The sequence below is a fragment of the Mya arenaria genome, chromosome 11 (assembly GCF_026914265.1).
Source record: "Mya arenaria isolate MELC-2E11 chromosome 11, ASM2691426v1".
Lineage (NCBI taxonomy): Eukaryota > Metazoa > Mollusca > Bivalvia > Myida > Myidae > Mya > Mya arenaria.
The window spans coordinates 32331535-32356618 of record NC_069132.1 but is presented as its reverse complement, the minus strand read 5'-3'; the positions used below and the strand labels follow the sequence as shown (position 1 = coordinate 32356618).

At 34.8% G+C, this 25084-nt stretch overlaps 1 protein-coding gene across 12 annotated transcripts in view; it reads right to left on the bottom strand.

Moving 5' to 3' along the window:
• Positions 1-1210: 1210 nt before the first annotated feature.
• Positions 1211-25084, bottom strand: part of LOC128208209 (girdin-like) — a 62736-nt gene continuing 38862 nt past the window's right edge. For 2 of the 12 annotated variants that reach the window (XM_052911659.1, XM_052911664.1), the window contains 10 exons: positions 24332-25036; positions 23745-23890; positions 23293-23428; positions 22469-22565; positions 18077-18241; positions 16772-16831; positions 9934-10067; positions 8249-9630; positions 5351-5371; positions 1211-4006 (listed from right to left, as the gene is read on the bottom strand). In XM_052911659.1, coding sequence (XP_052767619.1) covers positions 3988-4006; positions 5351-5371; positions 8249-9630; positions 9934-10067; positions 16772-16831; positions 18077-18241; positions 22469-22565; positions 23293-23428; positions 23745-23890; positions 24332-25036 — 2865 coding nt within the window. In that variant the 3' untranslated portion in view covers positions 1211-3987. Of the gene's footprint in view, positions 7312-8248; positions 9631-9933; positions 10068-16771; positions 16832-17753; positions 17772-18076; positions 18242-22468; positions 22566-23292; positions 23429-23744; positions 23891-24331; positions 25037-25084 lie in introns of all 12 variants that reach the window. The other 10 variants (XR_008256872.1, XM_052911666.1, XM_052911663.1 and 7 more) reach the window with 10 other exon arrangements.

The following is a 25084-nucleotide window of genomic DNA, read 5'->3' as shown; positions in this document are numbered from 1 at the left end:
TTGCTTGTTTTAATGATATCACTGGTTTCGACATGATTTCCACATTGCTTTCGCTATGGTACCAAGTTGAGCAACATAGGGTCATCATCTGAAGTTCTGGTTAAGATTGAAAAAGTAAGTCAGCTGATAACAAAGCTGTCAAAGAAACATGACAAATGCCTCCCAATGTGACATAAAAGACATGTAGCACACAGGGCCATACATCTGTATAAAAATAATGAACAAGAAATGCTTAAGTTATTCAGTTTCAACTGTTGTTTTTTTTTAAATTTTAATAACAGTGACCTTGACCTTGACCAGAGGGGCCCCAAATGCAATCTCATGAAAGGTATTCATAAACTCTTCCTAAATACCAAGTTTAGTCAAGAAATGTCAACCCTAGCTAAAGGTATTCAGTTTCAACCATTTTCCTATTTTCAGCAACAGTGACCTTGACCCCAAATGCAATCCCATGAAAGATCTCCATAAACTCTCTCTAAATACCAACTTAAGTCAAAATATCTTAACCCAAACTAAAGTTATTCAGTTTAAACCGGTATCCATAAACTTTTCCTTTAGTCGACCATCACTTAAGTTATTCAGTGCAACCATTTTTCTATTTTGAGTAACAGTGACATTGACCTAAGAGCCCCAAACGCATTCCCATGAAAGGTCTCCATAAACTCTTATGTTTAGTCAAGATATGTCAACCCTTACAAAAGTTATTCAATTTCAACTGTTTTTCTTTTTTTAGTAACAGTGGCCTTGACCCTAGGGGCCCCAAACATAATCCCATGAAAGATTTCCATGAACTCTTCCTATAAACAAAGTTTGGTCAAGATATGTCAACCCTAACTGAAGTTATTCAGTTTCATAGGTAAGTTTGAAGCCGCCCAGTAGCCTAGCCATCAGAACAACAACGCACATCATTCTAACAACCAGGTTTCACTATGTTTAAATCTGGTTAATAAGCCAGAGTTATGGACCTTGTTGTTATTATGTGTATATTGTCTCTGACAACATGTGTACCAAAGTTTCATTTGAATATCATGAACGTTTTTTCAGAAATGGCAAAGATTAAAGTTTTTTACATGCTGACAAATGACACTGCTGATGACACCAAGGCTATCTTGTTCCCTAAACTTTTTAAAACGAAAAACAGATGAGCTAGCAAGTGCTGTAAAAAGTTTAGACATAAACAGTGTATAAAAAAGAAACAAACTTGTTTGACTTCTTTCTTATTTTATTTAGGAAACAGTTGGCCAAATAATTATGTATACTAAATGTATGAAAATTGTGAATCATGAATATGGTGATGCTGTATATACTATACATGTAAATGAGATATATAAACTAAAAAATCGTCAAAATATCTTTACATATCTAAATGACCATATGTTTAAAAATACTACTGGAATAGTAAGACATTGATGGTCTTTCTGTACAATTCATATGGACATAAACACTAATATAATGGAATGTTTTCATGCTTGTCATTTTATACTTTACAAAATTAAATCATACTGAAAAATAAATGCAATTCTATAAAGTATTTCTTTTCATAACAAAATATGTCTCCTACCTTACCATTGGCTTGTAAAAGTGACCTTGACCCTAACTGACCATAAGACACATGTGGTATATTGTGTGGGAACTTTTTAACATTTCATTCACTTTGATAGGCAAACTGACCGGCCAATGGAGATCCTTAGCAAAAACAATAAGACCTCAACAATAAATAAATGCATTAAGTATTAATATATATACCAAACATTATTTACAAGAAAGTTCAAGTTATCACAATGATTTAGTGTAGAGATGAACAATTGTATGCAATGCTTTATACAGTCAATCAAAATATATACAAAAAAATATCACAAATCTTTAATGTAGGAACAAACAACCATTGTATATACAACCACATATTTTATACTACATGTATTTTAACACCAACTTGTGCATATATAAACAGTTGCATGTAACATATTATAATTAAATAAATTCCATTAACAAACATAACAAGTTTTGTGTTTTTCTTTCTGTAACAAATTAAGGCCTTATGTTAAAAATGTTTACTACATCAAAACATGTAAAGATTTGTAAAAGGTTTGAAAGTTTATAAGATTTGCATTGTAAAGAATTACATGAATACACGACATCAACCAGGCACTAAGTATTAAGCACACATGAAATGTAACTTAATACACAAATATTAAGTCACAACCAAAGATCTGCTTTTGTTTCCTCAAAATTTCTAAATATCAAAATAACAGCCGTATGTAAGATTCAATGTTATGCCAACATTTAGCACATTTAATTAGCAAATAGAATTAAATCAGCAATGAATTTCTTTTTATTTGCAACAGAAATAATACTGAAAATAATCATGCATAGTTACATGTAAGTCCAAGCTACCATAAATGTCCTAATAGATGCAAATAATTGTCAGTAAAAATTAGTTGTGTGTAACCTTAGAGAAAAGCACTAGAGTACAATGGCTGACTGATCGACCATCAAACAGTGACCAATGTTTTGAAGCAGAGTAAGTATTATAAATGGCGTAAATGTAAAACTGCCTAGAAAAAGGACAAATATGGTGTGTATACATTTTAATAGTCACATATAAAAGGTTCTTACAAAAGCATACATTGGCCATGAAAAATATATAAGAAACAATTCTAAAATAAAGGCACTTGTCCTTGGATTATAACATGAAATCTTCAGAGAGGAATCTCATAATTTTACATCTTTTTCAAGAATTATCACCAAAATGCTGTTCCCAAACAAATTTTATCTGTAATTAAAATAAGTTGGAGAAAAAAGGAAAGATAATATACTGAAGCAATATATAATAACAGCTCATTAAATTATCAAAACTGAAGGCACTATTATCTACTAAAGAAAATATTGTACAATCAACTCTCCTCCTATATATTTTGCCCTCCAAATACTTTCCTTTTTGGTATTTTTTGTGGTTACCAGTATTTCTTTAGCTCCAATATTAATTTAGAATAAAGAAACTGCTATTACAAGGTGTCTGCTATTACAAGGTGTTTAGTTTAACTCCTAGTTAGCTTTGGAAATCATTTACAGACAAAAAACAAAACAAAAAAGATAGCCACATCCTCAACATGCTATATGCCTAAAAATAAAAAAAATAAAAAATATAAAACTACAGAACTATCATGACAACAAAAGAAATACGGTAGGTTTGTACTGAAAGATACTAGCAAATAATATCCATTTTCTTCAGCCCATTCTCAAGTCTCAGCTATTTTACTGTATATGTATGCTAAACCCATAGCTTGTTGCCATCTTTACCCATCTCTCCTTCCTTGATTTAAGTTTTAGAAACAGACAAAAAAATCTGGAAAGACTTCTCGCACATTCACTGCCCTTCTATTGGGGAAGTTGGTGTATAAGGACATACACAGTTAGCTGGTATTGTAATTTCAGTATAATTTTCAACATTTTCAATATCATGAAAATATACCATCTATCAGTATAAAAGATTTGTTTTAGATATAAATCCTAGGTTAGAATAGAATGTAGATCTTTTCATTTGTTAATGCAACGTAATGTTAGCTTGGTTATGATAAATCTTAAACAGAAAAGCCTATTAAAACACATAGCAAGCATTTGAACATAACTGTGCATTTTATAGGGGCAAAAGAGCCTACATATGAAATCAATCACCAGCATGCAGTTCTGTTACACATATAAAGACAACATCAACATTCAAGAAAACAAACAAATGCCTGTTGCACAAAACCATTAACAAAATTGCACTGATACAAATGTACAAATCTACATAGTTGACTCGGTTAGCAAAAGCCATACATAAATCCAAAATATCACATGCTTTGAAAGCAGACGACGACCATGTCCAACAAGGGAGGTAACTAACACTTTTTCCCCTTTCCCATCATGCACTTTCCAACTTCCTGTAAGGGAGATAATTTACAGATTTCATGTCCAATGCACTTTTTTGTGAAGATTCAGTCTTCTTTAAAGGCGTGTCGCATACCTGTTGAATACAGAAAACACCACACCTGTGATATTTGAAAGATGACGAAATATATACTTTTATAATTACAGTATACCGTAAGCACATATCAACCTTCATGCCAGTGCTTATGAACTATTTTTGTGAAACTTCAAAGATTTTTATGTCTTAAATTACAATAGAGCAATTACATTGCATGAATAGATAGCTTAATTCTATTACAAAAAGTTTTTAATATCAGTATTTAAAATATTTGCATGCATTTTGCTCAAGGTAATGCATGCTTTCTATGATCTGAACGGAATATAGGTATTATTGTTGTTATGAAATGTAAGAAAAAGATTTTAAATCAGTAATAATCAGCCTATTATCTTAAAATCCCCTGAACTGCAGGAAGTACAAATCTTTAATAAAAATACAAACCAGACAAAAGTACATTACATTTGTTTTTGTAAATTAAACAATATAAAAGAAAACCCATGAAGTCAATTACTTTTAAATTGTTGAGAGGAATTATTCTATCACACTGTGTATAGAAAACCCCAATAGTCTAGCAAAATATCTAGTATGTCATAAAACTACACAAATATATATAATATATATATATAGGAAAGTATGGAATGATATTTCCTATGAAAGTAATGATACCTCTGTTATTTTTGTTCACATCAATAACATAATCATGTATACGTTTCATTTTTATTGACATTTTATGAGACAAATATAAGTTACTGATTAAAAATCTCTCATTGTACAGTTTTCCTGCTGAACGTTATGGATGTGAACTTTGGAATTTTAAGGGAGAGAACTACAATAGCTATACTCTACAATGCCATCAAACAATCACACCTGTTTGCCTCCCTTTCCAAGTTGTGGTGGTTACACTTCAACACTAGTGGTGTATATGCTTTAATGGTGAAAAAATACATCATGTCAGTTAGTTTTCATGAACTGTTATTTAAGACATACAGTAATGACACACTGCTATTTCACTTGCCATGTATGTTTCCCTTTCAACATTTCTTATGATTTTTTCAACACTTAAACTGCCGCAAATTTGCTGACTTTCCTGACATCATCAGCTTTTTTTTTTTTTTTTAAATCAGCCCGATTCTATGAATATTAAACACTCGACTTAAGATATGCTGAAAAAGCTTGTTTAAAGCTAATTAATGAAACCTCCTGCAAAATGAACCATATTATTGATAATTATGATGATGGAAATAGACACACTGTGATAATTGTACACCATGGTTGGTACACAAAACACTTCAAATAAAAGCATGCCTTATTAAAATCTTGGTGTACATTTATCCACAAGATGATTGCAAAGAATAGATGAATGAGCTCCTTCCCGTAACTTACAGGTTGACTCCATCAGTCCAGCTGAAGATTTTACCAAAAACAGACAGTTGAATAATAACCCTGTATGAATATAAACTACATTATTTATCAAGCTATCAATAATTTCAGCTTTTTTAATTATCTTCATCCAGAAATAAGACACATACAGTAAGTAGAGTGATCTACCAAAGTGCTAATTTCCTGATATTGAAGTCTTACTTGACTTAGTGTTTGGCCTAGATGTTCACTAGCTCAATTGCTTTGTATTAATGCAGGTATCTTAAATGTTCAAATAAGTTTGCCTTTTTATCGAACCTGTGGCGATGTTCATTTTTGATGCCGGGTGACCCAATATAGTTTTTGGTATGAGTTGAAAGGGTTTTGCTTGATGATTACCAAGAAATTAAACAAATGCCTGAATATATCAATTATTGTAATTTGTTTTATTTTCATTACTTTTAAACTTAAACTGGACGTAAAAAGACATCTTGCAAACGGTCAAGGCCAAAAAAGCAGCTTGTTTGTAATATAACATTGGTTTAAACAGAATACACATTAAGCCTTTCAACTGATACCAAGGTAAAATGGGGTAACCTGGCACCCAAAATTCACATACTAATACATTGGGCACCTTAATTAGTTAACCTGCACTACCTTCCAACATTTAGTTCATTAATGCAGAGCATTAATAATGAAACAAGGGTAACATATTCAAATTCATACTAATTGTCTGATTTTAAGCAATGTCAATATCTGAAAATTTGTCAATCTTAACCTGCTTTCTAAACACAACTTATCACATCACAACAACAATGACTGACATAAGGTATGTACATGTATTTCAGCATATAGGGGAGCATACTTTACAGGGTTGACTCCATTATACATCATGAATGCAAAATCTCTTCCTACCAGTTTTTATATTTTGAATACAACACATGGCAATCACTTAATTAATAAATGAATCAACTAAGATTCTCATTACAGAACATTTTGTTCATTTTTGAATGCCATGGGCATTTTTTTAAATATACTGTGAAAAAATGGTATAGAATGGCCACGCCAAATTAATGTTTTGTTTGTTGGATTTTGGCTTGATAAAAACTGATGCAAGAGGGCTAATTAAAACTTAAAAACAATTGTTTCCATTTTGCATAAAGAAAATCTGACAGTGAAACATCGATTTGGTGTGGCCTAAAACTGAGACATTGCATCAAGGGTAGTGAACATTTAAAGCGGTGTAGATGATACCTCTAGCAGAGCATGGTCAGAGAATGACAGATTCAGGGAGAATGTCCATATCAAATGTCACTTTCTTCTGTTTCCTATTATATGTAAAATCAAGTAAACCAGTTAGTAAATGCTACATTCATCTTAGCTCAATAAATTATTGCTACCATAGCTGTATGCTGGTATGATTCACTCTCTATTAGTTTACCTTGGTAGAAACCAGTACCAGTGCTCCTTTTGAGACGTCCAGAGAAAAATGAAACCCTTAGCTGGGCTAATACCCTTTTCAAAAGGCTCAGAGAACACTGTAACCCCTAGTTGGGCTGGAACACAAGACCTCGAAGGCGATTGCGTCAGGGGCAGACACCAATACCAAAAGACTACTTTCACTCTCCTATTTAACATTGAGCGTGAAAATGCTTATGCAGTTATAAACAATATAACTAGTAAATTTTTGTGGAGAAAGATGCTGATTAGATTATATGATAAATCAACATGCATAAAATAACTACTAATATTCAGCTGGGCAATTATATGATTACCTCCATTTTTTGTACTCTAATATTAAACCATGCAATCTAAGCAATCTATTTGCTGCTGTATATATATATATACATGTATGTAAAACTAAAAAAAGTATGTGATATCTATATGTACGGTAAGCTGCTGTAGAAATAGTATACAATGATTATGTAATATATCCATACCACAAACAGGGAAGTGAGCTTTAGCACAAATGACCTGCTTTATTCCTATAATAACAAAAACAAACTCTTTTTGTCCACTTATTATATCAACTTCTACACAAAAAGTTTCATGATACATATACTGTAACTTATTTTTGTTCTTACTTGAAAATGAAAGGAAGGAAGGTGAATAATCAAAGGAAAACAAAATCAAGCACATTCTAAAATCTACATTCATTTGGTGCCAGGAGTGGAAAGTGCACAGGAGTAAGCAATGCCTATGTAAGGGAACAATATCTTGATGATAATTGTGTAAGGAATATAAGATATCTTCTCTCTGTTACATAATTGAACAAGCGCAATGGAGCAATCGCCAATGCTCGTCTGTTTTTTTTGTTTATACGTCCAAGAGGTATAACATGACAAATATTTTAGCCAGACTTATGGGCTTTGCTATACATGTGCGATTGCCTTGAGCAACAGGTGTCCCAAGTTTCTTTCCAATATCGTCCAAGTTATGGTTATGGTGAAAGGTTGCGCACCATGACACCGACACGAGGTCTATGACAATACCTCAACCGATTTTCTTAAAAAAACAGACAAGCCAACATGGGGTCTTTACACGATAAGGAATGCATTATAGTTAACATCACAGTCAAAATCCCTGCTATTTAAAATCACATAAAAATATAGAACTATAGAAGTTTTTGATGAAAAAGAAATGATTCAATTAGAAAGTAAAAAAATATTCGAAATGATACCAAATCGTAAAACAGTAGTTTTGCAAAAATTTAAACATATGCTTATAGAGACTCGACTGGACATTTCTTACCTTAACGACCAATTACAAAATGAACATTAGACCTTAAAATATTCTCTAAAAAGAAAACAAATGAAAAACTCATTTAACAATACTTTCATTTTGTTTCAATGTCCAACTGAAGTGTGACACAAGGATGAAAACAAATACTTAGGTAGTTTTCAAGCACATCCATACTCGTACCATATCTCCTTTTGTTCTGCCTCTGTCAATCCCTGGTCCTGGCCTCTAGCTACAGTTGGTGTAGCATTATTCAACTGGCCCCTCCGCGATGGTGGGCCAGATGCCATGATGGTGTATTTCCCTGATTTCAGAATATCCTTTGTTTGTCTGGGTGGGGGGACTGGCGGGGTCCCTCGTGACCCACCATGCCCTGGTGCCCCCCGGGGCGCACTCATATGATTGGATTGTGGGAACTCGTTGTTAAAACTGGAGTCTGAGTCACTTCCTTGTTGTACATTGAACATTGAAGGGGGTACCGATTTTGGTCGATCAACTCTGACAGGTGCTTGTCTTCTTCGAGGTTGCACATTATTAGACGGTCCGTTGCTTAATGAATGGCTGTTTTGGGAGGTATTGTATGAATGATTATCGGCAGCACTCTTGTTAAGTAATTGTGAATTATTCAGATCACTTTGGGAATTGTTCAAACCGTGTCTCGGTGGTCTGCCAGACATATTGTTCACAGTGGAATTTAAGGAGGAATTTAATGATTGATCAAGGGGGTAAGATAAAGTGTTACTATCTGAAGCAAAAGCACTGGCTGGCCTTGCTCGAACTATATTTTTCTGTCCATATGGCCTAGGTGCAATATTTGACCGTGACACAAGTATGTTTCCGCCTTTCCTCTGAGGTGTTGATTGCTGACTGGCCGGGGGTCTGTCATCATATTGCTGCTGACCCCTCTGAAAGTGGGGATGTGTGGCCTTTAGGGGCCCCTGACCTGAATGACCTTGACCCTGCTGGGCCCTGTTCCAAGCCTGAGATGAAGACCCATGACCTGACCTTACAGATAAGTCCTCCTCTTTGGAACCTGACAGTTCATTCTGACTAGAATAACTGGAATGGTGTGAGTTGTTTCCACTGTGTGTAGAGGTGGGGGTAAAAGCACTATTGTGCCCCCTTGTTAGCATATCCAACCGAGCATCTGGGGTAAGTCTATTGTCACTATTATCATGAACACGATTATACTGAGGAGGGGAAGTATAACTGCCATTTACGTCTTGCCCTCCCGGCCACTGAGAGAAAGCTGAACCATTCAAACCCTCTGATAGTGCATCCTTTGGTTTGGCAGGAGTTGAGGTCTTGTTTGGCTGCATACCATATATGGTCGGAGAAACCACCAATGAAAATGCGCTTTCTTTAAAGGTATTTTGGCCACTTTCGCTGCTTCCTGTGGAGACATTGGAAAGGCGGGACATGCTGTGATCTGACTGCAGAGCCACATCAGGGATGGAGCTTATACGGGACCGGCTTTGAGATGTCGGTGGCGGGGGAGCGGGCTTACGGCGGCGGCCCCCATGATCTGTGCTGTCACCTTTCTCAGACTTCAAATCCAACTTTCCCTGAAAAGGAAGATTATTTAAAAACTATTAAAATCTTAAGGCAAGATGCAACCAATGATGAATTATTCTCTAACTAATTTCAAAATCTTTTACAACTTTTAATATGTAACAGCATTTTATCTTTTTATGACTTTCCCCATAAATTCTCCTTAATAACAATTTCCGGCCAAATTGGATATTCTTATCAGTTTAACATGATTTTATTCAGAGTACTTCTGAGATTTACAAGAAATTCCATTTCTCACTAAAATTTGCAATACTAATGTATCAAATCATTCATATTTTAGGGATGCAGGAGCATACCTTTGAATTTGTAGAAGAATTATCAACTCCTTCCGCCAGAAACTCAGCAAGCGTCATCTCCTGGTTCCCGCTACCATTGCCACTGCTGTGTTCAAACCCACCCTCATCATCATCAAACACGGGCTTGCCTAGTCCTGAAAATCAAACATTTCCATATCAAATCATGTTTCATTAAACTTGACCCTGAATCCAAGTGTCGAATAGGAGACAAAAAGACTTGCGGGACCAAATATATCTAAGGATCAGCAGAATAAATTGTTATATAAATTAAGATACAATTCAAAGTCATCACATTAACATAATACAGTATGTGCATAATTATATACCTGGTAGGATACTCTTAGGAAGATTAAAATTAATTTGAACCATTTTTTAATAGCAAGAAAAATAATAAGGGGCCTATCGTATAGGGAATTCACACAGAGATGCTTTGTAGCGAACAAATACCCAGCAGGAATGTAACATCAAAGCACTCTGTAGCTGTCACACACAGAGGTGCTTTGTAGCGAACAAGTACCCAGTAGGTATGTTATATTAAAACACTCTGTAGCTGTCTGCTGCTCAACTAAAGCTGCATTTGTGTTACATGGCATTGCAGAACAAAATGTTCATCAAAAATCATCACACAAACTTTCTCAAGGTTAAACCTTCCACGTTCTGTTTCAATTGTTTATCTCAATATATCCGAAACTAAAGAGGGCTTTTGGTGCAGGCTGTTGCATTAAAACAGAAGTGCTTGTTTGTGGCCAAAGCTGTAAGCGCTATGCAACTCACTCCAGTTAATTTAAGTGATCCGTGCAGCGTAACCACAGCATTTGTTGTAGAGATGTGATTTATTACTTCTGCATAATAGATGCAACACTCAAGAAATGATACATGAAGCAAAAATGACTCCATATAATATATTGTTCATTAACAAATCAAACCAATTGCCAATATATGAATATAAAACAATTGCTCGATTTCCATCCAATTTTTCTTTTTAAAATGGGGGCGGGGTGTGACAATATATTTTTTATTATTTCTTTATTTTTCTTAGATGACTATTTCACCGTTGAATACGACGAGTTCATGCTCTTTCTCAATACATAAGGAACCATACACAAGTGTTTCTAGATGAATCATGAACAATATTGTAACAATTCTCCTTTTTTATGAATAAACGCTGTTCCCGGATAGTACCGTCAGATACACAAATAAAGACCCTAGTTCAACATTTTTATTTGCATCAATAAAATTTAAGAGGTGGCTGGAAAAAGGTGGGTGGGGATGAAAATCTAGCAAATCATTTTCAGTTGCCTTATGTGAATTCATTCTAATTGAAATTAATAGCCTGGAAGTTTCATAGGACTTCGCTTTGAGTACCAACAGCAACATTAGAAACTTCTAAAAATATACCCATAACCAAAAATTAAACATATCTTAAGTTATAAGAGATAACTTTTAGATGTATAAGTTGAAAAACAGTTTGAGAAAAAAAGAAAACTAAATTTCAAGCATGGACAACTTCACAGTGAGTTACTAGTAGATTATTCAAACTCAAGTAATAAAAGAACTTTGACGATCCCATATTTTGTTTGGATTTAATGTATAACGTTGAACAGTGCAATTAACCATCTCCAGTGTGTGTTTTAAGTGCTTTGAACATGTTACAAGAGTTAAGAATTATTCTTCCAAATTGATCATTGATGACTTAGAAATACAAGAGGGCCATGATGGCCCTGTATCGCTCACCTGTAGCTTTGCTAAATAAAGTGAACATTCTGACCTATTATCATAAAGATCCAATGAAAAGTATGGCCCCTAGAGGCCACTCTTTTATTTGTCCCACTGACCTAGTTTTTTACCCCACATGACCCTATCAGTAGGCAATGCTTCAAACCAAATATTTAAGACCTAGTCCTTGTGGCTTCAGACAAGAAAATTTTAAAGTTTTTTCCTATATAAGCCTATGTAAAACTTGTGACACCCAGGGTGAGGCCTCTTTTCACCACAGGTGCACAAATTGAACAATCTTGGTAGCGGGCCACTAGATTATGCCACATATAAAATGCCAATGTCTTGTTGGTTTAGACAAGAAGTTTTTTGTTCTATATAAGCCTATGCAAAACTTGTGACTCCCCCCAGGATAGGGCCTCTTCTCCCCAGGGGCATAAATTGAACAATCTTGGTAGAGGACCACTTGGTTATGATACATACCAAATATTGAATGTGTAGGCCTTGCATTTTCAGACAAGAAGATTTTTAAACACTTTCCTTATATAAGCCTATCAGGGGCATAATTTGAATAATCTCGGTAGAGAACCACAAGGTAAAGCTACATACCATATATCAAATACCTAGGCCTTGTGGTTTTAGACAAGATTTTAAGTTTTCACTAAATAAGCCTATGGTAAACTTGCGACCCCCGGGCAGGGCCTCTTATCACTCCAGAGGCATAATTAGAACAATCTTGGTAGATGTCCATAAAGTAATTATACATGCCAAATATCAAAGCCCTAGGACTTCTAGTTTTGGAGAAGATTTGTTAAGTTTTCCATATCTAAGTCTATTTTGACCTCTATTGTGTTCACAAGGTTTTTCTACTAATTGACCTATTGACCTAGTTATTGACGGTAAATGACCCAATATCGAACTTGACCTAGATTTTATAGAGATGATCATTCTGACCAAGTTACATTTAGATTAGGCTTAAGTTGTGACCTCTATTGTGTTCACAAGGTTTTTATACTAATTGACCTAGTGACCTAGTTATTGACCGCGAATGACCCAATATCGAACTTGACCTATATTTTTCTAGAGATGATCATTCTGACCAAGTTGAATTGAGTTAAGCCTAAAATTGTGACCTCTATTGTGTTCACAAGGTTTTTCTACTAGTTGACCTAGTGACCTAGTTTTTGACCTGGGTTGACCCAATATGGAACTTGACCTAGCTTATGTTAAGATGATCATTCTGACCAAGTTTCATTAAGATAAGGCTAAAATTGTGACCTCTATTTTGTTCACAAGGTTTTTCTAATAATTGACCTAGTGACCTAGTTATTGACTGCGTATGACCCAATATCGAACTTGACCCAGATTTTATAGAGATGATCATTCTGACCAAGTTGCATTAAGATTAGCCTAAAATTGTGACCTCTATTGTGTTCACAAGGTTTTTGTACTAATTGACCTAGTGACCTAGTTATTGACCGCAGATGACCCAATATCGAACTTGACCTAGATTTTATAGAGATGATCATTCTGACCAAGTTGCATTGAGATTAGGCTAAAATTGTGACCTCTATTGTGTTCACAAGGTTTTTGTACTAATTGACCTAGTGACCTAGTTATTGACCGTGAATGACCCAATATCAAACTTGACCTACATTTTATAGCGATGATCATTCTGACCAAGTTGCATTGAGATTAGGCTAAAATTGTGACCTCTATTGTGTTCACAAGGTTTTTCTACTAATTGACCTAGTGACCTAGTTATTGACCGCGGATGACCCAATATCGAACTTGACCTAGATTTTATAGAGATGATCATTCTGACCAAGTTGCATTGAGATTAGGCTAAAATTGTGACCTCTAATGTGTTCACAAGGTATTTCTACTAATTGACTTCAGACCTAGTTTTTGACCCCAGATGACCCAATATCGAACTTGACCTAGATTTCATAGAGATGATCAGTCTGACCAAGTTTCATAAAGATTAGGTCAAAATTGTGACCTCTGTTGTGTTCACAAGGTTTTTCTAATAATTGACCTAGTGACCTAGTTATTGACCCCAGATGACCCAATATCGAACTTGACCTAGATTTCATAGAGATGATCAGTCTGACCAAGTTTCATAAAGATTAGGTCAAAATTGTGACCTCTATTGTGTTCACAAGGTTTTTGTACTAATTGACCTAGTGACCTAGTTGTTGACCGCGGATGACCCAATATCGAACTTGACCTAGATTTTATAGAGATGATTATTCTGACCAACTTGCATTGAGATTAGGCTAAAATTGTGACCTCTATTGTGTTCACAAGGTTTTTGTACTAATTGACCTAGTGACCTAGTTGTTGACCGCGGATGACCCAATATCGAACTTGACCTACATTTTATAGAGATGATCATTCTGACCAAGTTGCATTGAGATTAGGCTAAAATTGTGACCTCTATTGTGTTCACAAGGTTTTTCTACTAATTGACCTAGTGACCTAGTTTTTGACCTGGGTTGACCCAATATGGAACTTGACCTAGCTTATGTTAAGATGATCATTCTGACCAAGTTTCATTAAGATAAGGCTAAAATTGTGACCTCTATTTTGTTCACAAGGTTTTTCTAATAATTGACCTAGTGACCTAGTTATTGACTGCGTATGACCCAATATCGAACTTGACCTAGATTTTATAGAGATGATCATTCTGACCAAGTTGCATTAAGATTAGCTTAAAATTGTGACCTCTATTGTGTTCACAAGGTTTTTGTACTAATTGACCTAGTGACCTAGTTATTGACCGCGGATGACCCAATATCGAACTTGATTCTAAAATTGTGACCTCTATTGTGTTCACAAGGTTTTTCTAATAATTGACCTAGTGACCTAGTTATTGACTGCGGATGACCCAATATCGAACTTGACCTAGATTTTATAGAGATGATCATTCTGACCAAGTTGCATTGAGATTAGGCTAAAATTGTGACCTCTAATGTGTTCACAAGGTATTTCTACTAATTGACCTACTGACCTAGTTTTTGACCCCAGATGACCCAATATCGAACTTGACCTAGATTTCATAGAGATGATCAGTCTGACCAAGTTTCATAAAGATTAGGTCAAAATTGTGACCTCTATTGTGTTCACAAGGTTTTTCTAATAATTGACCTAGTGACCTAGTTATTGACTGCAGATGACCCAATATCGAACTTGACCTAGATTTTATAGAGATGATTATTCTGACCAACTTGCATTGAGATTAGGCTAAAATTGTGACCTCTATTGTGTTCACAAGGTTTTTGTACTAATTGACCTAGTGACCTAGTTGTTGACCGCGGATGACCCAATATCGAACTTGACCTACATTTTATAGAGATGATCATTCTGACCAAGTTGCATTGAGATTAGGCTAAAATTGTGACCTCTATTGTGTTCACAAGGTTTTTCTACTAATTGACCTAGTGACCTAGTTTTTGACCTAGGTTGACCCAATATGGAACTTGACCTAGCTTATGTTAAGATGATCATTCTGACCAAGTTTCATTAAGATAAGGCTAAAATTGTGACCTCTATTTTGTTCACAAGGTTTTTCTAATAATTGACATAGTGACCTAGTTATTGACTGCGTATGACCCAATATCGAACTTGACCCAGATTTTATAGAGATGATCATTCTGACCAAGTTGCATTAAGATTAGCCTAAAATTGTGACCTCTATTGTGTTCACAAGGTTTTTGTACTAATTGACCTAGTGACCTAGTTATTGACCGCAGATGACCCAATATCGAACTTGACCTAGATTTTATAGAGATGATCATTCTGACCAAGTTGCATTGAGATTAGGCTAAAATTGTGACCTCTATTGTGTTCACAAGGTTTTTGTACTAATTGACCTAGTGACCTAGTTATTGACCGTGAATGACCCAAAATCAAACTTGACCTACATTTTACAGCGATGATCATTCTGACCAATTTGCATTGAGATTAGGCTAAAATTGTGACCTCTATTGTGTTCACAAGGTTTTTCTAATAATTGACCTAGTGACCTAGTTATTGACTGCGGATGACCCAATATCGAACTTGACCTAGATTTTATAGAGATGATTATTCTGACCAAGTTGCATTGAGATTAGGCTAAAATTGTGACCTCTATTGTGTTCACAAGGTTTTTGTACTAATTGACCTAGTGACCTAGTTGTTGACCGCGGATGACCCAATATCGAACTTGACCTACATTTTATAGAGATGATCATTCTGACCAAGTTGCATTGAGATTAGGCTAAAATTGTGACCTCTATTGTGTTCACAAGGTTTTTCTACTAATTGACCTAGTGACCTAATTATTGACCGCGGATGACCCAATATCGAACTTGACCTAGATTTTATAGAGATGACCATTCTGACCAAGTTGCATTGAGATTAGGCTAAAATTGTGACCTCTATTGTGTTCACAAGGTTTTTCTACTAATTGACCTAGTGACCTAGTTTTTGACCCCAGATGACCCAATATCGAACTTGACCTAGATTTTATAGAGATGATCAGTCTGACCAAGTTTCATAAAGATTAGGTCAAAATTGTGACCTCTATTGTGTTCACAAGCAATTGTGAACGGACGGACGGACGGACGGACGGACGGACGGACGGACGGACGGACGACGGACGAAGAGTGATCACAAAAGCTCACCTTGTCACTACGTGACAGGTGAGCTAATAAAACAATTCTGTGTTTTACTTATTTGTTGATGACCCATTGGATTGTCAACTGTTTGCCAACTATGATATTCCTTAATTCCTTAATAGTTTATATCCTATTTTAAGTATTTTATAACATTATATGTTTTTACTTAACTCATACTAATATGTTGTAGATTTATATGTAGCAAATTAGGATGAGTCCTAGAAATTGACTTCACCCACTTGTACAAAGAACACTTCTAAGTAACAAAGCACTAAAAAAGTAGTTCACTCATTCAAGTAGCATTTCCCGAGCCCCCTAATTCCATAGCTGCTGCCACTAGTATGAACAGATGATAAATTGTGTTGATGAATTTATGGACTAAGATGGAAGACAAAATGTGGATGATCAAGTTGGAAGCATTTGCTAACATTGCTTTCACCGTTCACCGTGCTTCATGTTACCTGGTAGAAACTTTGAGACGTTTAATTTTGAATCAGCCAATTCGTCAGAAGATCTCGATCCTACAATTTGGGATGGAAAAGTAAAACTACTATCACACTTTGTAAGAATGTCAGAGTTTCAAAATGTTGTCTGTTTCATTCAAGATCTTAGTTTCAATTATACAACCATGATTACTATCACAGTGCTAAAAAATTGTTATAATTGTGATTGTCATGAGTATCTATCAAATTAGGACTAACTATAACTTTATATATATCCAAATCAAGATCATCGAATGTCAAAACGATCCATATTTGTAGAACTGCAGCTTACAGCTGTCTCTGGATTCACTGTTTTGACATATATTATTTTATTTTGCTTGGATTGTTCTGTTGTACTGCATTTTTTTATGAAGTAAGGTTCCTCTAAGATATTGAATGAAACAAACACAAGTCACTACAAGGTAAATACGAGGGGTTAGTAATAACAACTGCATAAGACCGCTGAAAAAAGAGCCCTTCACCACTAGTCCAGTCTATAAAACTACCGAATATTCATTGTACGGAAATGTCTCAAAGCCAGGGGAGCAGATCTGTTAAAGGGATTAAGGTGACAGCACTTGAAGTATTTCAGTACCAATAAAATATTTTCAAATTATTATGATGGCCAGGAGCTGGCTTTTTTTTAACATAAAATGTGAAAAGAAAACAGTTTCATTCTGATACCTGATTTAAGATACAAGAATGATAAAACGAGATGTCTCATATTTTAAATGTATTTGTTTATCAAAACAACTAACCCACCTTTGAGTTCATTGCCAACATGTTGAAGACAAAAACAAACATAGAGAGTAAAATAACAAAGCTAAACATTCAAGAGAAACTGAAAAAATATGTGAGGACACAAAAAAAGTTTAGCACCCATTGGACACCATTCAGAAAGTAAAAAAATATATAAACAAAAAAACAATCAAAATCTGCCAATTTACAAAAAAAAAAGTACCTGGCAAAAGCTTGAACTCTGAATGGAAATAGCATTTACTGTTAACCATTGTAAGTTGATTCACTAAAGTATAATTCAGAAAATTAATAGTATCACTATTGTAAGTTGATTCACTAAAGTATAATTCAGAAAATTAATAGTATCACTAACAGTTAACAAAAATAATATTGCTTCATTTTTTATCATGACTCAATAATTAGCCAACATGTTAAAAACACACAGCTGTAAGTAAAATAGAACAGGCAAAAAAGCAAGTTTTGAGCGAACACTGTAAAGACACGAGTGATTCTATATTAAAGAATTTGTAAGTTCTTCTAGATTACCTCTCAAATCAGATTGTGAATGGCTAGGCCTATCCCAATGAGGGCTAAAATCAAGGGCCGGGGTTGATTTTGCCAGCCCTTTATTTTGATTGGCTAATCGAGGGCTATCCATATCACCATGGAAAGCAGCACTACTTCCCTTGCGGTGGCGAGATCGTCTCTTGTCTGTGCGTGGGGTTCAATGAAAATGTGAAGAGATTAGAAAACAAATGTAAATGCCTGTTAACATTTACCGAATGACCCAAAGATGTATGTGGTAGGACAAAATGGTATATACATGTGGGTGCATCAAAAGGAAGTGGTGCATAATGGCAAGCAAGGAAGGTGCATACATCTTTGAAAGCGCTCTTCTTTTTCATAAAAAAATGCATTTTTTTTGCAAAGTTGAGGTGAAAAAGCTTCTAATATAAGCATTATTTTACACTTTTGTGAAATATATGCTTTTCAAAGGTTGTATCCCCTATACAGCAGCATGCATAACGGAACAAAATGTTTCTATATTATAGGTAGGTATTATCTAGAAAACAAAACATTATTTTGTGACATGGTTTCTAGCTTGTCAAGGCTGAGCTTGGGTTTTTCATTTTCATTTTAGTAAAATAAATTATTTAATTTTCTGTCACTGAAATAGGTGCCGTGTGTTCAAAATCAGTCAAATTATCAGATTTTATCAGCCCTGGTACTAAGTGTATCTAACAAGGTTTTGGGTATTGAGAAAGATTCAAGTCTTTGAACAGTTGCCCGCATAAATGATGACACCAAGCTCAACATCTTTTATTTTAACACACACAGAGCTAAAAATAATGCATCACACAGAAAACAAGCACAACATCAAACACATGACATAATAACTGATCAACAACTCCCAAAGAATGGCTCCTCACTTTACTGCAAAATGTAATACACCTACGCATTTTGAAAGTTAAACTATTTTATCCATAACTGAATTTTCAAATTTGCAATAAGAACAATCCACAGGCACTAAAACTGTTATTCAGAATTCGGAACTTTTTGATTGTTGAATGTCAGAATATTCCATCCATTGGCTGCAGGGCAAGCGGTGTTCAAGGTTGGTAGGTTGTGCAGTTTCTGTATTCATTACGTAAAACTGAACAACTCTGAACAAAACACAAAGTGACAAACATGCAAAGCAACAGTGAACAATGAAATTGCTTTCAGATCCGTTTTCTGTTTAGAAATATTTTCCCAATAGAATCTGTATTTCTTTTCTTGGTAATATATTAGAAATCTTCAAATTATGTTACTACGTAACAAACAGCATTCCATTGTGAACAAAAACTAAGTGTGACTTTGACCTTAGAGGTACAGACAAGGGTCATGCACGCGACATGTTGTCTTCGTATGTCGAACACATGTCATAAGGCTCTTTGGAAGTTAGTGATAGATCCATGCAAAGTTGCATGGTAAACTGCTTGTACATGATTAATAAGGGAATATAATTGTTCCCCAACTGCCTCACTGCCATGAAACAAGTGATTGTAAAATTGGTAGACATTGATATTTCATATTGGTAGACGTTGATATTTCATTCATTCATTCATGTTTTGCACCTTTTTATTTGTCAATTTATTTAATTGCCTATGGCATCCAATGTTCAATAATTTGCCTTGTGACCCCCTAATAGTTTGATTTCATTTGAATGGGCTTAATGTGTACAGGAAGAATATGTAAATCTTATTTCGCTACAAATATTGCCAACCCACTTTTTTGCCTTGAAACTTTACAAAATCATTTCATTTCCAATTTCAGTTAAAATAAACACAATAATACAATCTTCGATAACTTTATCTGGAATGTATTCTCAGTAAAAAAAAATACATATCAGTAAATCAGCAAGCAATACCCTTCCAAATAATACCAAAATTATATGTGGTGACCAGGCATCAAATTTAAACATGTTTTAACAATAGTTTGGATTAATGACAAGCTTATTTTGCAGTAGATACCTTAATATATTTCAGCAGAACAGGCTGCAAGTCTTAGAATGTGTTAATTCAAAATGCATTTTTAACAAAGACATGAGAACTTTTTGGTTTTATTTCCATGCAATAGTATTCAGAGTATCATGCCTTGGTTTTTCTTAACTCATATCAACCTTGGTATACTTTTATACCTGTACACGTTTATATATGGTGCTCAAATATGGTAACTGATATCATCCATAGTATACTTGTATAAATGTGTGGTTATATAGAGCTTCAACACAAACTCAAAAATGGTAACATAAACATACAAGTGCATTAAGCAAACAAGAGGCCCAAAAGGGCCTATGCTCTACTGGCATGGCTTTTGTGGTCATATTAATCCAGAGCATGTATGTATGGGTAAAAGGCAACAGACATATACTTTATGTTTTGTGTTTGGGTTACCTGAAAACGTAGCACGTTCAACATCTGAGCCCAGAAAGTATTGTAAGCAGATTAGTTGCATGAACTATTTTAATATGTGCCAAGTAAAAGCCATCTGACAAAAAAAAATGCTTTCAAAACTGTACTCATAGTAAAAATTTCTGTAGTTTTAAAAGTTAAAAAAAGTTGGTCAAAAGGTCAAAGTCAAGGGCATCCTAGGACAACATTGATCAATTTGAACAAACATTCACAATCAATTGTGCTGATATGGATGCACGAACACACAAAAAGATTTTCAAACCTTTCCAGATTTATGTTTACCAAACCTGTGAACCCTGGGTGTGGCCAGTAATGACACCAGGTGCATAACTTAAACATTCACAACCAATTTTGTTAAGATGAATGCGCAAACTACAGAACTTAAAGCTAAACAATGGCCTTTGGGCTTTCAACAAGAACAAGGCAGAGTAATTCACAAAATCAACTGCAGAAGCAAAAAGCAAATTGTCTCTCAAAATCCAAGACTTGCAAATTGTCTCCCTTAACTCTAGACTTGAATTTACATGTACATGTAAACTTGGCTAAAAATAGAATTCGGTCATGCAGACCTGGCTAAAAATAGAAAGCATTTCTTCAAAACTTTCATGGCCCATAATCTAGGCATTTATGGGCGGATCTGGCTGGTTTTCGAAAGGAACCGAGCTCTGATGGATATCTAGATACTGTACAAGTTTCATCGAGATATAATAAAAACTGAAGACTGTATCGTGTTCACAAGCAATTGTTTACAGACGCACGACCGCACGGATGCACATACTACGTACACATTACCATCGCATAAGCTCTTCTGGCCTTTGGCCAGTAGAGCTAAAAAACAATTTGTCAAGAGAAAAAGAATATAATGTGATACAACACAAAATTAAGTGATGAAAAGGTGACATTTTTATTTTTTCATTTTCATTTTCTGATAAATATTATTTACAACTCTTAGTACATATGTACCATGTTTATCACATCAGCTTAGTTTGCATACTCTAGCTTCATGAGCAAACAATATAACAGTATGCACACACATTTCTGTACTTACATGAAATATTATTCAAAGGAAAACATGTCATATACAATTACCAACATTAAAATATTTCTCTTTAAATATCAACATGTACAAGAACCATGCACTTTATCTCAAACCTCCCTCAAATTAAATCTATATTCAACTGATGGTTCAGGACTTGGCTAAAGTTAACAATGTTATTACTGTCATCGTTGTTGACTATTCTGGAAGCACCATGGAGACACTTGTGAACTGCACTAATTCTTTCAAAAATTGTGACAACAGTTTCGGCTAAGTTAGTTTTATTTAATGACATCATTCTGCACATCATAAAACAGTTCACCTTTAAAAGTTAACAATGATGCAGTTAACAAGTTGTAAACTGTAACGAAGCTCTGAATAGTCGGCCAATGGTGAAAGTACTGGCGTTTTTTTTTTAATTTCTCCTTCAATTCTGCATTCTGATTTAAGATTCCTGTTAACTATTACCAATGATTAAAGTAAAGTTCACCTTAATTACAGGTTTAAACAGCCACCTAATGTCAATAATTATTATTGACTTATAAAATATTATAAGTTGTAAGTAAATACGACATAGTTGATTAACCCAAAAGGTAAATCTGTTTTCTTTTTCTCGGAAACCTTAAGACAAACAAGAGTGCTGTTTGGAAATTTTAACGCTGACTGTGGTATTAAGTAATAAAAAAGAGACTTTCTCGAATATAATTATTATTATTATCATTATTATTATTATTATTATAAGCCCAAGTTATGTGGCTTTCTATACATGTACATATTGTTTATGCTAACATGTGTACCAAGTTTCATTTGAATATTTTCAAAGGTTTTTGAGTTATGGCAAAGGTTTTTGCACTACACCAGAGGCAACACCTGGTACAAGGCTATCACAATAACCAGACACTTTGGTGCATGGTTAGTAACCAAAATCAATAATACCAGAAGACATACCGGTTTTCTTGGTTTCCTCTGCATCAGCGTACGGCCCGGAGCCCGTAGACGAGTCATCAGGACTAGCATCAAGCTGATTCAGGCGAATTTTACTTTTCTGAAAGGCATGAAATGGGGTTACACATAAGGGAAAAACATGTAAGGCTTTTTCTCAAATGTTTGATCAAAAAGTAATGAGCAAGAGTTACAGAAACAAGTTCTGCCTTGGTTAAAGTTTGACATCTTCTACAATCTTACAATGAAATCAGGCACCTCTTTACAAAAACTCAAGCTACTAACTCCAACAATCTTAAACATACAGACAAATTTTGAAAGACAAAAAAGAGCACTCTAGCTTTGTATCTTTATTGGTATAAATTTCACCCATCTCGGTATAAAATTTGTGAATTAAGTTTTTATTGCACAATACAATGAAGTACCAGTCCAGCTGCAATACACAGCCCGCTCGAAATTTACACAAGCCTGCAAGCCCTGCACTGGTAAAATGTCTTTCGGGCATGCTCAAATTCTGAATTTTATATATTAGGGATTGTTCAAAAATTTGATGCCAAGCAATAGTATAAGAATTCGGGCTTGTTTATCCAAAAGTCTAATTTCGATGACTGAATACAGCTGCTAAACGCCATTAACCAGAAGAAAATCAAGGAGTAAAAGTGAAAAGTTTCTTACTTATATGAAATAAAGAGCAGGTAGAATGTTTCACTTTAACATTGAAATGGAAACAACAAAATGTAGCAAAGCGATTAAAGATGTGAATGAGAGCTTCACCGAAACTGTAAATGTATACTCGTTAAAAGAACATGCTTTTTCCCTGACATACAGACCGTTAGGCCCCGCATCCGCTGGAGAAGTTTTGCTCCAAAACCTTTGTTTTTCTTCTGTTTTTCTCGATGTTTGTAATGTTCCATAATCTTCTCCTCCAAACGCTCCTTTTGGCGTCGTAGGTCAGACAACTGCTCACTGTAGAAGAACATTTCTTAAAAAATCACAAATAAGCTCAGTTTTTAGTCATTAACCCACTAAGATCTTCAAGACCATGAATTGTGAACAAGCCCACGGCAAGTGGATGCCTATACATATACATAATTGAATGATGACAGCAAGGTCATAGCAATACTTCAGTCTAGCTTATCGTTGGAAACAATGTATGATCCACGATAGGTTGCAAACTCTCAAAACATATTTGAGTGTGAATGTGGCAATACTTTCCACTTCATTATTATTATTGTTACAAGATTTTATGTCATTTACTTCTTCCTCTAAAGGGGCAACTTACAGATATGACTTTTCCTGCCCGGCCATCTGGTCCTTATTATTGAGAGCCAGGCCGATCAGGTGCTCGTTACGCTCCATGAAGAAGTTGACCTGGTTCATCAGTGCCTCCTTCTCCTCCATACCCTTCTGGTACATCTCGTTCATCACCTGGAAAACATATCATCAAGTACAAGTCAATGTAATTTAATACCAATTTATTTTAGAAAGATATGAAATTAGTTACAAGCAAATATGTATCAAGCCCAAGTTTCCTGGGTTGAAGCTAGAACTGGTATACATTTATAAAGTTAGAAAGTCTTCATGATGAAGCTTGGTCACTCTTGGATCAATGGTAGACACCTTTACCACCAGACCATTGCAACCTCAACAAAGTCATTATAATTGCCAAGGGTTAATGTCTAATTTACCTCATAAGAAAAACTGATTTTTTTCATTGCAAACATTTGCCGAGTTAAATATTTTCAATTCAAAACATTGCAAAAAATGACTTGGACAAACTACGAGTCACTCCTACCATACAGAATAACCAAAGCAGGGTTGATTTATAGAATTGCTCAAAGGTTTCTTAATCATTTCTTAAAAACTTACATTATATTTGTCGACTAGAATGGCAACTTCGCTCTCCATATCTCTTTCCCTGTCCTTTATCTCTGATTTTTCTTGTAAAGACATATTAAAGTCAGTCTTCACTTGCTTGTTTTCTGATTCAATTTCAGAATATCTATTTTTCAACTTTTCATACTCCGCAAGTAGTCGTTGATGATCTTCGCGTAATTTGTTATATCTACTTAACATGTCACGCATTCGATTGTCATCGTCTTTTGAATGAATCATATTATTCAATTGCTGATGTAAATCTGTGTTCTCACTTTTCAAAGTTTTATGAACAGATTTTAATGATCCATGTTCTGATATGAGTGCCTCATTTTCATGAGTTAACTGATCATGCATTCTCTGCAGAGTGTCATAATCATGAACAAGTTTAGTGTGAGCGTTCTTCAAGTCGTTCAACTGAGACCTCCATGTTTCACACTGATTTCTCAACCCCACTTGTTCCACCTGTAACTTGGCATTGTGAGTCTGCAAGGCACCTTTTTCACTCTGCAGTTGTGAAATCTGGGACTCCATTTTCCTGACCTGCTCATTTTCAACTAGTAAAGATGCAGCCTGAGTCTGTAATGAGACTTTATCATGCTGAAGCTGGGCGTTCAATGCTTCCATTTTCTTTATTTGTTCATTTTGGCTATTGTTCACTGCCTTCACATGGTCATAGTCTGCCGTCAAAGTAGCATTCTAAAAAAAAATTAAAAAAATTGAGCAAGTTATTATATGGATTATGCC